This window comes from Drosophila takahashii, chromosome 2L, assembly GCF_030179915.1.
Source record: "Drosophila takahashii strain IR98-3 E-12201 chromosome 2L, DtakHiC1v2, whole genome shotgun sequence".
Classification (NCBI taxonomy): Eukaryota; Metazoa; Arthropoda; class Insecta; order Diptera; family Drosophilidae; genus Drosophila; species Drosophila takahashii.
The window spans coordinates 20,684,023-20,698,164 of record NC_091678.1 but is presented as its reverse complement, the minus strand read 5'-3'; the positions used below and the strand labels follow the sequence as shown (position 1 = coordinate 20,698,164).

The 14,142-nt window shown below is 40.7% G+C and overlaps 3 protein-coding genes across 4 annotated transcripts; 1 reads left to right on the top strand and 2 right to left on the bottom strand.

The window, feature by feature from the left end:
* Positions 1–1,966: 1,966 nt before the first annotated feature.
* Positions 1,967–4,275, bottom strand: Phb1 (prohibitin l(2)37Cc). 2 transcript variants are annotated; one of them, XM_017159100.3, is made up of 3 exons: positions 4,145–4,275; positions 3,510–3,944; positions 1,967–2,740 (listed from the first exon to the last, which is right to left on the bottom strand). In XM_017159100.3, exons 2-3 carry the CDS (start codon positions 3,939–3,941, stop codon positions 2,342–2,344), a joined length of 831 nt encoding a protein of 276 aa, XP_017014589.1. In that variant the 5' UTR covers positions 3,942–3,944; positions 4,145–4,275; the 3' UTR covers positions 1,967–2,341. The 2 variants fall into 2 exon arrangements, with proteins under 2 accessions (XP_017014589.1, XP_070067789.1); XM_070211688.1 differs by lacking the exon at positions 4,145–4,275 and having other exon boundaries at positions 3,510–4,006.
* A 491-nt stretch (positions 4,276–4,766) lies between these two features.
* On the bottom strand, positions 4,767–9,399 carry l(2)37Cb (lethal (2) 37Cb). Its single transcript, XM_017159122.3, has 4 exons — positions 8,994–9,399; positions 8,797–8,933; positions 6,493–8,062; positions 4,767–5,437 (listed from the first exon to the last, which is right to left on the bottom strand). The coding sequence occupies exons 1-4, from the start codon at positions 9,341–9,343 to the stop codon at positions 4,810–4,812; spliced, it is 2,685 nt and encodes an 894-aa protein (XP_017014611.2). The 5' UTR covers positions 9,344–9,399; the 3' UTR covers positions 4,767–4,809.
* Positions 9,400–10,519: 1,120 nt separating this feature from the next.
* On the top strand, positions 10,520–12,792 carry l(2)37Cd (general transcription factor IIIC subunit l(2)37Cd). The gene is made up of 4 exons (XM_017159120.3): positions 10,520–10,680; positions 10,738–10,939; positions 10,995–11,124; positions 11,729–12,792. Exons 1-4 carry the CDS (start codon positions 10,561–10,563, stop codon positions 12,717–12,719), a joined length of 1,443 nt encoding a protein of 480 aa, XP_017014609.2. The 5' UTR covers positions 10,520–10,560; the 3' UTR covers positions 12,720–12,792.
* The last annotated feature ends 1,350 nt before the right edge of the window (positions 12,793–14,142 follow it).

The following is a 14,142-nucleotide window of genomic DNA, read 5'->3' as shown; positions in this document are numbered from 1 at the left end:
ACATATCTTCGGGTGTTGTTCTAATTTAGAACTTCTAAATGTAAAATAAAAAACAATTTATCTACACACAAAAAAATTTGCTTGGTAAAATTGACCAACAATGATAGTTACGTAACTATTAAAATAGTTACGTGTACTTTGTTTTTGCTTTGGGTTTGTGTCTTTGCTAATTGTGTGTATTTTGTTGTTGTGAAATGACTATTTACTTAGTAGAATTGACAATTTTGCTGGTTGGGGCCTGTTTGACAATTATTACAGTTGATTTTACCAAGTTTTTTTTTTGTGTGTATAATGTAACGCTAGGCATGGAGGGAACAGAAATAGCCGATATCCCCGTAAACAAAGTAAATAAAGTGTACTATTTTTATATCAATGGTTATGATTCCTAATCATTTTTATGGGACACTAAAACACTTCACAATTTAACTAGATGGGTATAGTATGAAGAACGAGCTTAATTCTAAGAAAAGAAATTTTAGGTGACCTAAAAAAATAATTGGCCATAAACTTTACTCATTATGTTGCTTGGCTGGTTTAAAATTATTTTTTTAAGAAAAAGTGAGATTTCTTAATCAGTTACAATCATGCGCGGATCCACGGGGGGTGATGCTGGTGTTATATAACCCCCCACTCGGGTGAAAAGTAAAAGGAATTTTGGTGTTCAAAAAGTATGAAAAAAAATTGTTTTGATCCAAAAATCCTAGATCCGCCACTGGTTAAAATTGTCCTTGAAAGTCGGATAAAAATATTTTAGAACATAATTTGCATTATCCTTGTTCTGAAGTGTATATTCTTATGCGAAGAAATGCGGCATAGGCAACTCTTCAAGGTATAAATGATATATTAGCGAAAGATTCGACCTTTTATTACCTACCGTACAATACTTAAAAGACATTAAGATTCGGCTTAGGTCAAGAAAAAAAGCGAAAAATGGTTTACACTGTTACAGTAGTGGCCACCGCAGTGGCCACCGCCAGTTATTGATAAGATTGGAAGTCGTCGCTGCTAAATGTCCACCTACCTAAACAAATTTAGGTCGATGCAGGCAGGCCTGTGCACACATGTGTGCAGTCAGGCCATAAAGGAATCCCACGATCGGTCACGTCTTGACACCATCTGCACGCGTACCTCGCGGGAATTTCGCTATCTTAAGGAGTTATCATGTCTGTAGCCACCTGGTATTGTTTTGATAGGATAAACCATGTATCTGATAAATGTAACCCAAAGTAGACCTAAGTAAAGAACATGTATATAAACCAGCGGTCGGCACACACATACTTTGACATTTTGTTTTATATTTGTGTGAGTAATTTGCACTGGGCAGCTCATCGATGTGTGTGTGCAGACCGCTGTTCTACGTTATACGTGTGCGAGCAGCGCGCCGGCAGAACAAAACCCTATGCTCACTTAATAGGGCGCTGCCGACCGCTGATATAAACCCCATGCAATATTCAATAAAATCAGTACGACAAAAACTTTTTGCGTATTCACTTCTCCACAGCCCAATTTGTAGTGAACTTATTGCGGCGACTATTGCCACTGGTATTGTACTTGAGGCACGCAACAAAAACTATTTTAGGATTTAATTTTGATCCATACAGTATTCAGATTCAAAAGTTAAAGTTAGTTAAAATAAAAGTTAGTAGCTAATTCTTAAAATTGAAAAAAAAAAAAATAATATCGCCGAGAGAAGAGCAACGAAACGTACTTTTATGTTCTTTTAATTCTTTGAACACTCTATTGAAAACTATACAATATAGTCGTTCCGTCTATAAAAAATATTTTTGCTTACGTTTAATAGAAATTCCGTTAGTAGTGAGAGAAATGATTGGGCAGAAACTCGACCGTTGATGCTGATCAACGAAATGTATACTTCATGGGATCATTCATTAATCTTACTTATGTAGTCACCTAATGACACCTGCCATTTCAAAATGATTAAACTGAATTAGAAAGACAACTTAGGTAAGGTTTATTATTTATTGTTTTTTTCACATAATGAAATTTTCTTGTGGTCTGTGTTTCTTTGAATTACTGGAGATGTTTTAGCCAGATGCAGATCTTAAGGACCAATTCAGCAGGACGCGCACTCAAGCGACTCAAACGTAAACAACAAAAGTTGAGCCGCACTGGGAGCGCGCACTGCGACCGGATTTCGAACCCGATCGGGAAGATAATGGAAAAACCGATTACATGAGACAAATTTTGGTTGTTTCGCTTAATATTCTCCAGTCAGTCGGGCGAACGCATTAGAGTAGTGCATATTTCAGCAGAAACAATATCGAAAGTACTTAGTAAATGCTATAGGTAGTTACAACTTAACGGAACTAGATGCACCCATCTACTGCGCGACAGTGGATGGCAGGTTGAGCAGCGTGCTCTGTCCGCTGGGCAAGTAGGCGACGCCGCGAGACCTGGATAGCTGGTAGGCGATATCCTCGGCGGCCTCGATACGTCGCAGCTCCACCAGACCGTCTCCGGCCTCGCCGAATGACTTGGCCAGCAGACCAGCGGCCTCGGCGTCACCCTCCGCGGAAATGATCGAGGCCAGCTTCTGCTGCTCGGCCTTCTCCACGACGAAACGAGCCTTCTCGGCCTCCTGCTGGGCCACCTGCTTCATCTCGACGGCCAGCGTGAACTCGCGACCAAAGGTCAAGTGTGTGAGCGAGATGTCGTCCAGAATGAAGCCGAACTGCTTGGCACGGACAGTCAACTCCTGGGAAACACGCTGGGACACCATCTGCAGGGGGAGAGACACAGTTAATAAGGCGTTGTAGGATTATAATCAGTTTAAAGTAGACAAATTGGTATTTATAGGACTATTAAAACAAGCCTATGGGTTAAAGATCATATTTCTATAATCTGGTACACTTTACGACAGAATGTAACCCAATTCTTCAAGTCTGAGTTCCACGATCCCTTGGGGAGACACAGTTAATAAGGAGTTGTAGGAATTGAATCAGTTTAAAGTAGACATAGTGGTATTTATATGACTATTCATTTAAGTCCTTCGATTAAAGATCCTATTTTTATAATCTGATATAACCCTTAAAATCTAAGATCCAAATCCCTCGGAAAGACACAGCTAATCAGGAATTGTATGAATTGAATCAGTTTAAAGTAGATAAATTATAGATAATCTGATATAACCCAATATATGGAATATAACCCCAATTCTTTAAGTCTAACATCCTAGATTCCTTGAGTAGACACAATTAATAATGAGTTGTAGGAATTGATGTTTATATGACTATCCCTCGAAGTCTAGTACACAGTACAATAGAATATAACCCAAATCTTCAAGTCTAAGATCCAAGATCCCTTGGTAGACATAGTTAATAAGGAGTTGTAGGAATTGAATAAGTTTAAAGTAGACAAATTGGTATTTCTATGACTATCCCTCGAAGTCTTTCGATTAAAGATCCTATTTTTATAATCTGGTACACAGTACGACAGATTATAACCCAATTATTTAAGTTTAAAACTCAAGATCCCTTGTTACTACCCACCTCACGCTGGGTGATCAGCTCGCCGGCATCGAATTGGGCGACCACAGCCTTCAGAACCTCGGGAGCGATGGAGGGCAGGACACGCTCATCGTAGTCCTGGCCGAGGATCGTGTAGATCTTGGGCAGCTGGTCGGGAATGGGTCGGTAGAGGATGCGCAGGGTGATGTTGACATTCTGCAGATCCTTGCTGCCCGTGATCACAGGCACGTTGCGGGGCTGCGAACGGATGTCGAAGATGATGGGCCGCTGCACCCAGGGGATGAAGAAGTGGGTGCCCTCGCCGACCACGTTCTCCTTGATGCCGGTGAAGCGATCGAAGATGACCGCCCGGTGGCCGCCCTCCACATTATATAACGCCGAGTTGACAACGCCACCCAAAACGGCCACTCCAAGGCCCATTTGGCCAATGCGATTGAAGAACTGAGCAGCCATTATCTATGGGAGAACAAAACGAAAAGTATTTATTTAGCTATCTTATAACTATATATGTAAATAAAAAGCCGACTGGACTTGGAAATTTCATCAGCTTTTTAGGTTAGAACGTCATGATTAGATGGAACGTGCTGTTTTTGTGTTTTTAAAGCTGGCTCAGTGGGGTCTCCAATGCAGTTTGCTCAGCCCACTCTTACACTTACTTATTAAAGCTTTTTAGTTTGAATTAATTCAAATTATTGTGCAATTTGCCCTTTGAAATACAAAACACGAAATCAACCGCAAGGCAGAATTAGAGAGACCGTCTGGCCAAGGAAAATACTTTAAATACCACTTCTACTTTTTGAAATATACCAAAATTACTCCAAACGGTCACGCTGTTGCGTGACACGATTGCGTGCGCAGAAAATACCATGGTGTTTTTCACTCAACCGCCGCCGCTGATTCGATCTTTGGCGGGAAATATGAAAACTTAAATCGGTTAAGTAGTTGTTGTCAGTTTTTACCGCTGAAGGTCTTTCCAATCCATGGGGACTCTTTAATTTGTTGAAATACACTTTAAAGTCCAAACATTAAGCAAAATATTTAAATTTTGACCTTGAATTTTTTTTTCACCTAAACAACATGGCACATAGATGGCGCTACCGACCGGTTTGAAAGATTATGAAATACGTAATTAGCACCAGCAATTGAATTTTTAATTATTTTCAGCAGCATATATAACCCGAAAGTCAAGCCCAAATATCAACACTTGATTTCTAGTTAGTTGATAAGACTTAAAATGAAAGCCATGCCTAATATTCAAAACAAAAACGAAACACAGTATACGACTTAATGGTTTTTAATTTAAAACTAGAAAGTCCATTTATTACTGCGCCATCTCGGCCCGCCCCGTGACCTTTGGCATCTTCTTATTCGTGGAATCCTCCAGCTCCTTGGCCTTGTAGTAGTGTGGTGCCACCTCCAGCAGCCACTTGCTCTCGATCTCGATGACCTGTCGCATGTACTCCTTGGAGGTGAATACCAGCTCGTGGTAGAGCACCCACCGTGGCAGCTCCTCGAACAGCGAAGAATTCGGATGGATCATTACGGTCTGGTTGTGTTTGATGGTCTTGTAGTGACCTCCCTTCGAGAGACGCGCCACATGGTAAAAGTAGCCGGCAGTGGCTGCCTTGCGGACATTCACAGTCTCCGGCAGGCAGCTGACCATGTCGATTTCCACGCGCTGCATTAGTCCAACCAGCTGCTCCCGCACATCCCGCGCCCGCTTCATAGACCTGTACTGAATGAAGTTCTCGTAGCACCACTGGGTGCTGTAATCCGTCTCCGCCCACTGATTGTACACCTGCAGGAGGCTCAGGTGATCACCGTGCATGTGATTGAAGTTCTTGCGGGCGGTGTCCGCGTGAATGATTTTGTCCTTGGGTCTGTAGAAAATGGCGCTGTTCACGGAAAGCATAGCCGCAATGGTCACCATTTCCTCGGAGCATTTGTATCTTAAAAACGGGTAAAAGAAGAAGCAAATTATTAAAATTACTAAATTACTAATTAATATAAAATAGAGCCCTGCGTGAATTATTCAATTTTTGTTTTATCATAGTATGCCATGAAATTTCTGATTTGTTTAATTTAATTCTATGTGAAATAAATTGAATGTTTTTCTAATTCATTTCGAATTGAATTGCATACTTTTTATGAATTTTTTTAATTTGCCAGATTTTCTTTTGTGCTTTCTTTTGAGAACAAAAAGGGGAAAGTTATTAACAAATCAATGTTAACTGCTTAATATAAAATAATACAAAATAGTGCCCTGCGGGAATCATTCAATTTTTGTTTTATCATAGTATGCCATGAAATTTCTGATTTGTTTAATTCCATTCAATGTGAAATAAATTGAATGTTTTTTAAATTAATTTCGAATTGAATAAATGAATGAATAATTTTTATGAATTTTTTGAATTTATCAGAATTTTTTTGTGCTTTCTTTTGAGAACAAAAAGGGAAAAGTTGTTAACAAATCAATGTTAACTGCTTATGCGGTTATTCCACTACATTGGTCGGCTCATTCATTAGAACAATTTTTTCTCAGCCTATACGATTTTACGTAGGTGCGAGCAAGACAGATATATGTCAGCTGCAATGAGCAATTAATGAGCAAAATTTTAAAAACCGAAGGCCACCATTTTATTTTTTTTTGTATGAGCAAAATTGAATCTAAAAAGTACAATTTTGCTCATTTATTAGAGCTACTGTAAATCGGATCTTGCTCGCACCTACGTAAAATCGTATGGGCTGAGAAAAAATTGTACTAATGAATGATCCGAACGATGTAGTGGAATAACCGCATTAGAAAATAAAATTCATGCAGATCTAATCACAAAATTAAGGCCCTTTCTTCTTCAAAAGAAATTCAATTAAACTCAAAATTCAAATACATTCAATTCTATTAAACTCAAAATTATAATTAATTTATTAAAATAAAATAAAAAATTCAAAATAATTCATTGAATCCATTCATGCAGGGCTTTATATTATAAAATCTATTACTCACTTTTCGCTCGCCAGCAGCATCTTGCCCATCATGGGATCCACTGGAAACTCGGCCATTCGTCGGCCCAGTTTGGTCAGCTCCCCGTGGTGATTCAGTGCACCCAGAGCGTACAGCTGCTCCAAAGCCAAAACCAGCGTCTCGTGCGGCGGAGGATCCAGGAAGTCAAAGTGTATCAGATCGTTGATGCCCAGAGCCTTAAGCATGAGCACCGCATTGCCCAGATTGATGCGCTGTATCTCCGGAACCGTGTTATCCTCCAGTTCGTGCTTGTAGGCCCATGCTGTGTACAACCGGAAACACTTTCCTGGTGCTGTGCGACCCGCTCTGCCCGCCCGCTGATTTGCAGAGGCCTTGGAAATGGGCACTACCATCAGCGACTCCATGCCGGTGCGGGAATTGAAATTATTCTGCTTGGCGAACCCGGGATCAATCACATAGATGATATTATCGATGGTCAGCGACGTCTCTGCTATATTCGTGGCCAGGATAACTTTTCGGGCGTTCGGCGGCGTGGGCTCAAAGATTTTGGCCTGCATATCACTCGGAAGATTGGCATAGACGGGAATAACGATGAGCTCGCGTATTTTAGAGCCCAGCCGCTTAACGCGATCCTGCAAGACCTCCTGACACGTCTCGATCTCATCCTGACCCGTAAGGAACACCAAAATGTCGCCCAACGGTTGAGTGGCATGGATCTGCAACACTGAAACGCAACATGCATCAATGTAGTCGGCTTCCGGGGCCTTGGTGTAAAAGATATCCACTGGATAGCGACGACCGGGTATCCGAAAGATGGGAGCATCATCGAAGAAGGCCGAGAACTTATCCGCATCCAGAGTGGCACTGGAAATGAGAAGCTTCAACTCCGGTCTAAATCGAGCAATATCCTTGACCAGGCCAAACAAAATGTCCGTGTGCAAGGTGCGCTCGTGAGCCTCATCGATAATCATTACACTGTAGGAGGCGAGGTCAGGTTCCGAGAGAAACTCACGATGCAGCGTGCCATCAGTCATGTACTTAAGAATCGTGCGATCCGAGGTGCAGTCCTCGAAACGGATGCTGTAGCCCACCTCGTTGCCCAGCTTCACGCCCATTTCCTCGGCCACACGCGCTGCCACCGACATGGCGGCCACTCGACGTGGTTGCGTGCAGCCGATCATCTTCTTGTCCTTGGTGAAGCCAGCGTCGACAAGATACTGCGGCACCTGGGTTGTTTTACCCGATCCCGTTTCACCCTCGATGATGAGCACCTGGTGCTCCTTGACAGCAGCTATTAGATCGTCCTTGAAGGGATATACGGGCAGGGATCTTCTCGTCTCATCCAAGGTCAAACGCTTGCGTTCCTTCTCCGTGAGTTCTGGCTGGCGGCTAGAGGATTTCTCGCGACTTCCGTCCAGAGTCAGGGCCTGGATAAAGTCAATCTGATCGTCCAGGAGCAACTCGTACTCTTCCTGCGCCTTGGCATCCTTCGCACCGAACTGGAAACGAGCCGAGGCCAACTGCTCCGCCTCCCATTTCTTCTGCTCCGAGTTCGGTTGCTTCTCGAAGTCATCCACCTCAACATATTCAGCTGAGAACGAAAATAATATATATAATTTTAATTTAAAAGTATGTTAAGAATTTAAAATGCCAAGCAAAGTTTAGAAAAAAATTTAAAACAACTTCATAAAAATAAATATAAATTATGATAATTACTCCGCATGTTAAACTAAAAGTAGATTTTAAAACTAGAAAAATTATGGTAATTTTATGTTTAAAATCTTCTTGTGGTTTAACATATGGACAAGATACGGACAATACGGACATACAGCTCTGCCTCTTTAATTCGAAAAGAAAATAATCAATTTTCTTATTAATTTCTAACCGTTAATTTATGATAAGTACTTTTTTTCATATTCCTCCGCATATTAAACTAAAAGTAGGTTTTAAAACTAAACAAATTATTGTAATTTTGTGTTTAAAATCTTCTTAGGGTTTAACATACGGACAAGAAACGGACAATACGGACAATACGGACATACGGCTCTAAGTCTCTTTTATTCGAAAAGAAAATAATCAAGTCTGTTATCAATTTCTAACCGTTAGCCTATGATAAGTACACTTTTTCATATTCCTCCGCATGTTAAACTAAAAATAGACTTTACAATTAAAAAAAATAAAGGTAATTTTGTGTTTAAAATTTTCTTATGGTTTAACATACGGACAAGATACGGACAATACGGACATACGGCTCTAAATCTCTTTAATTCGAAAAGAAAATATTCATTTCTCTAATTGTAAGGTCAAAGGACACAGTGGACTCACATCGCTCGCCCTTCTTCAAGTCCTGTGGCATATGATATCGCTGCACCCGCTCCAATTCACGCGCCTTTTCATGCTCCTTGGCAATATTCAGCAGTTGCTTCTTGTACTGGCGCTCTTCCTTCTCCCGTTTAGTGAGGCTAAAAGGAAACCAAGATTATAAATAAGGTTACAGGTGGGTGATTAAACCATAATCCTACACGCTCTCATCAAAAAGATATTCATCGTCCAGGATGTCCGCCTCCAGCTCGGCCACCTTGTCGTCCTTGCGCTTCTCCAAGTACTGGCGACGTGACTGGAGACGCAGGTGGGGCACGATCTTGTCCCGATCCTCGTGCTCCAGCTTCAGGCGCTTGGTGGCCTCCTCGATGGCCTTCCGCCCGCCGGTGGAATCCACCACCTTGCGCGTGCGATCATCGTCGCGCTGCTTCAGCCTGTTGGCGAACTCATCGCGCTCCTGCAGATCCTTCAGGCGCGACTCCTCCTCGCTGTCCGGCTCCTCGGCGCTGCTGCTGCTGCTGGCCGTGCGCTTTCGGTTTTTGCCCGACATTTTCCCAATTTTCACTAATAAACAAACGAAACCGGCGAAAACAATAGCTCAGTCGATAACGTCAGTGCTGCCAGGCCTAGCTAGGAATCTAGATAGTAATCTAGGTAGGAATCTAGCTAGTAATCTAGCTAGTTTGAGGAATGGAAAGCAAAATAAGGGCCGTCAGGATATAACGCAATACCCGAAACTGTTGAATTGCTGAAAATTCAACAGAAAATTTTAGCAATTAAGGGAACGACCCAAAATGGTTTTTGTTGAATTTTTAAACAGCTGTTATTTGTTGAAAAGATTCACGGAACTTAGGGCCGGTTTCTCGAGTGCCGGCTAACATTTCTCGAACAGATAAAGTCCCTGCTAAGGCATTTTTGCTTTCTCGAGCACCAATGTGAGAGCTAACTTTGACAGGGACTCGGAGTCCCTGTTAAGCGTTTTCGACTCGATAGAATGACAGCTGATTTCCCAAAGCCAACTAAGAAGAAGAAACTAAATCACAGCTGACTTTTCCTTTGAATTATACCCAAACAGCTGATGAAATAATCGAAGCACGCCATTTTTTGCGCTTCACAGCACAATTCTGTGCGTTAACAGCACTCTGTAATTGTTTCTCGTTCAGATAAATTAAAGCAGTCGAGAAAGCCGATTTGCTTTTACGAACAGTTTATCTGGTATTTAAGTTTTACGAACAGACAGCTATCAGGGACTTTGACAGGGACTCGAGAAACCGGCCCTTAAAGTGGTAAATTTGAATTTTTATGTTTAGTTACTGTCTAAAATTGTTAGCAAGGTAAGAAGAACTACTAAAAGACCTTCTAATTTGATTTTAAAATAAGTAATGTATGTAAAATGGTGCAGAGTTGTCATGACTTATAGTAAAATAAGGTAACAAATCTGGTTTTCAACAACTCAACAAAATTTTCAACAGTCTCGAGGCTGTTGAATTGCTGAAATTTCTGAAAGTTGACTTTGTATGGAACAGCTAATAAACAGCTGACCAAAATTCAACAGTTCAGCAATTCAACAGTTTAGGGAATTCCTGATTGTAAAATTACCTTTAAAAATGTTTATTTTATGTTACTCTTCATACATTTTTAAATTTTCCTCCTTACAATCTCCAATGCAATTCTAGCTATCTTTAACCCTCTATAAGCTACTTATATTGGGCATCACTGTTCACTAAACAGCTGTTTTTAGTTTACAATTCACCTCAATTTCGGACCATGTCGCGCCAGTTGAGTTTTAATCCGCGAAAGGAATACGAGTTGATTGAATATCCCGGCAAAGTGGTAAATCCGGATCGGATGATAGCCACTCTGGGCGGGATTATCAATGTGTCCAAGGTAAGTGTTGTAATCTTTTTTTGGCCAGTTTTGTTGATCATTCACATCCAATCCCAGGTGCTTGGCGATGAGGTAAAGCGCATGGCGTTGCACTTCCATCCGGAGAATCCCTACAATAAACCCACTTTTGGGGACTGCACGGATAAAACTGGAGTTCTGCTTTCAATAACTGTGAGGCGTCACAAAAAGGACAAGCAACGGCCTCCGGAATACTTTGTCCGGGTTTTGGGCCACTGCAGCAGGAGTTTCACCTTCGAAAGTGAGTTTTGGAATTAAAGGGAGGATAATTATACTAATGTTAACTCCTCTTTCAGCGCTTTGTGATTTCCAATACTTGCCTCTTTGGTCCACACCAAAAAGCGACAATGCTAAGGCTGCCCAGGAGCTCACCTACGCTTTGGATCAATTAAAACCCAGGGATACATCCGATTTGGACTTCTTCAAGTGAGTAATTACTCTCGTGACCCTTAACATTAAGCCTCGAATTCTTCAGTTCAAAAGAATATAATTTTTAGTAGGCAGTAATTTAAAAATCGCGAATTCTTTAGTTGAGGAGGATAAAATGAAGATCCTTTATTATTTAATCTATCTATGATCCTAGAATTTATTAATTTCGTTTATAATCATGAATAATACATTTATTTTATTTTTTTAAAATCGAACTTCAAATTAATATCTCTACTACAAATGTAAAATCGGGAATTCTTCAGATCACAAAAATATCAATTGCTATTTGCTATAAAACAATATATATACAATTCAAAAGAATATCATTTTAAAAATCGCGAATTCTTTAGATGAGGAGGATAAAATTAAGATCCTTTATGATTAAATCTTTATATTAAATCTATCTATGATTCTAGAATCTATCAATTTTGTTTGTAATCATGAATAATAAATTTATTTTATTTTTTTTTAAGCTGACTTCAAATGAATACCTTTATTACTAATGTAAAATCGCGAATTCTTCAGATCACAAATAATAGTAATTGCTATTTCGCGAAATATATATAAAAATTTTCTTAAAACCGGTGTTTTCTTCCCACAGACGACGTCACAATCAGGTGCTGGCCCTGCCCGAATTGTTCACCCACGTGGACGTGGTCTACTCGGGCACCTATCGCATCGATGGCTCGGAGGACGGCCAACAGGAGGTGCTGGGCGTGCAGTCCAAGTCCACGTACGACAACCAGGGCGTGGTCTCGTTCAACATGGTGGACAGTTTTCCCACCCAGGCGGACTCGCAGAACCTCAAACGCCTCAAGGTGAAGTACGTTTCCGATGAGCAGTTGACCCTGGTCAAAAAGCTGTTCGATGACTGCCCCATTTGGACCAGGATTGCCCTGCAATATGAATCCGGCCTGACCAACGACAAGCTGAAGTGCATCACACCTTCGCTGGCGTTTTACTTTAGCAACGGTCCGTGGCGAACTTTATATGTGCGCTTTGGCTACGATCCTCGCAAGGATTTCAATAGTCGCTACTACCAGACCTTCGACTTTCGGCTGCGATTCAGCACCGGCCTCTCGGAATTTGTGTATGCCAAGAAATTCGTGAAGCAACGCAGGGCGGCAAATGTTCCCTTTGCTCCTATCGAGGATCGCGTCTCCGATTTGGTCCAGGACATTGACTATCCCTACCTGGATGAGCACAAGTTGCCACGTTCTCGGCAGTGCATGCTGCGTTACTGCGACGTCCGGATGACGAAGATCCAGGAAATGCTGGAGAAGATTCCCACACCGCTTACCGGAGCCGTTTGCAATGAGCGAACCGGGTGGCTGCCGCCAGGATTCGATGCCCAGGTGCGACAAATTGTGTGTGCCAGCATTAGCGAACTGTTGCGCAATCATTACCGCAAGGAGAACCTCACGGCGGAGGTGGAAGCGGTCACGCAAGCCGACGATGAGGAGGAGGACGAGCCCGAGGACGAGGAGACGCAGGAGGAGGATATGGAGCTGGACGAGACGCAGGCCATGAACAGCTCGGAGCAGTTCGTCGACAACGACATCGAGCAGCTCTTTGATAATATCACAAGCTGAGTCGAGCACTGACTGAAATAAATGTAGCTTAAGATTTTACTAGACTTAAACTATTGTTTATAGAATTTAAAAAAAAGAGTAAATTTTAAATCAAACTTATAATATGACCTCGGCTTTTGCATATTTGTCCATTTTTTGTTCGATTTTTACCAAAATTTCTAGGAAGGTGACACCTAGTATATAGTCATATTTTTCAAAGGTAATAAACTCGGATGCATATCGGAAACATGCAAAATATATGCAAAAAATATAAGCATAAAATATGCAAAATGTATGCGAAATATATGCAAGCAACTGGAGGCTCAAATTTTTAATGTAACTCTGGTATTGTAAGAAACCTTCATTAAAGACGGCAAGCAATTTAAACGAGCAGTGTGGCCGATAGGGCCAAAAACAATTCTGCCCCTTTTACTATTTTTGCCCCCTTTCCTTAAATTTGGAAAAAATTAAATATCTCAGAAATGACGAAATGGAACAAACCATTTTCTTCGGGTAAATTAGGTTGGCTATGAAATGGACAATCTTGAATAGTTCAGTTTATTTTATATTTTGCATATTTTATGCATATGGGCACTTCCAAAAAAAAGTCCACCAAGCCAAAAACTTTGAAACTTAAATAAAACATATTTCCACATGATTTTGCCCCGATATTAGTTTCTAATTAGTTGGATACTGAGCTTAACTACAAATTTGGAGTATAGTTTGATTATTTTTATGACAAACCCCACCAATATACGCAAAAATCAGTTTTTGGCTATTTTTTTGTTATTTTATGGACCTATCTTCTGTTGTAAATTTATCCTATAGGAATGCTAATATGTGACATTTTTCTGTACTGAATGCTTCATTCACATGCTAAACTATGAAGTTAAAAGCAAAACATCCAGCAATTGAGAGTTAGAGGTAAAGAAATCCGCTTTACAAAACAGTCGGAAAAAATGTCCCGAGCGACATTTCCCGAGCGAATGTGGTTGAAACTGCATAAAAAAAAAACGGCAAAGAATTTTTGAGTAAAACCAAAAGCATTTCACAGCGACATGTTTGAACAACATTCTAAAAAAATCGCATTCAAATATTCCATCAGAATTTGCTAATTTCTGGTGTTGTATGAACTTCCCCGAAATCCACTTCTATTTTTGTCCCGAGCGAATACGGCAGTTTTTTACCGATATCTTAAAAACTAAAAGTGGTACAAAATTAAGATTTTTACCAAAAATAGAGCTTGGGAAGAGTGAAAAGAAAAGCCCATAATTAAAATTAAAATCCATTGTTTTACAACTTTTTTTCAACTTTAAAGGTGTGCAAATGTCCCGAGCGACATTTTGGAAGTGCCCATATGAAAATATGCCATTAATTTTAAACTATATTTTTATAGACACGAATTTTGGTGTTTTCGGAATTGATCCATCTTTATCCTATAAAA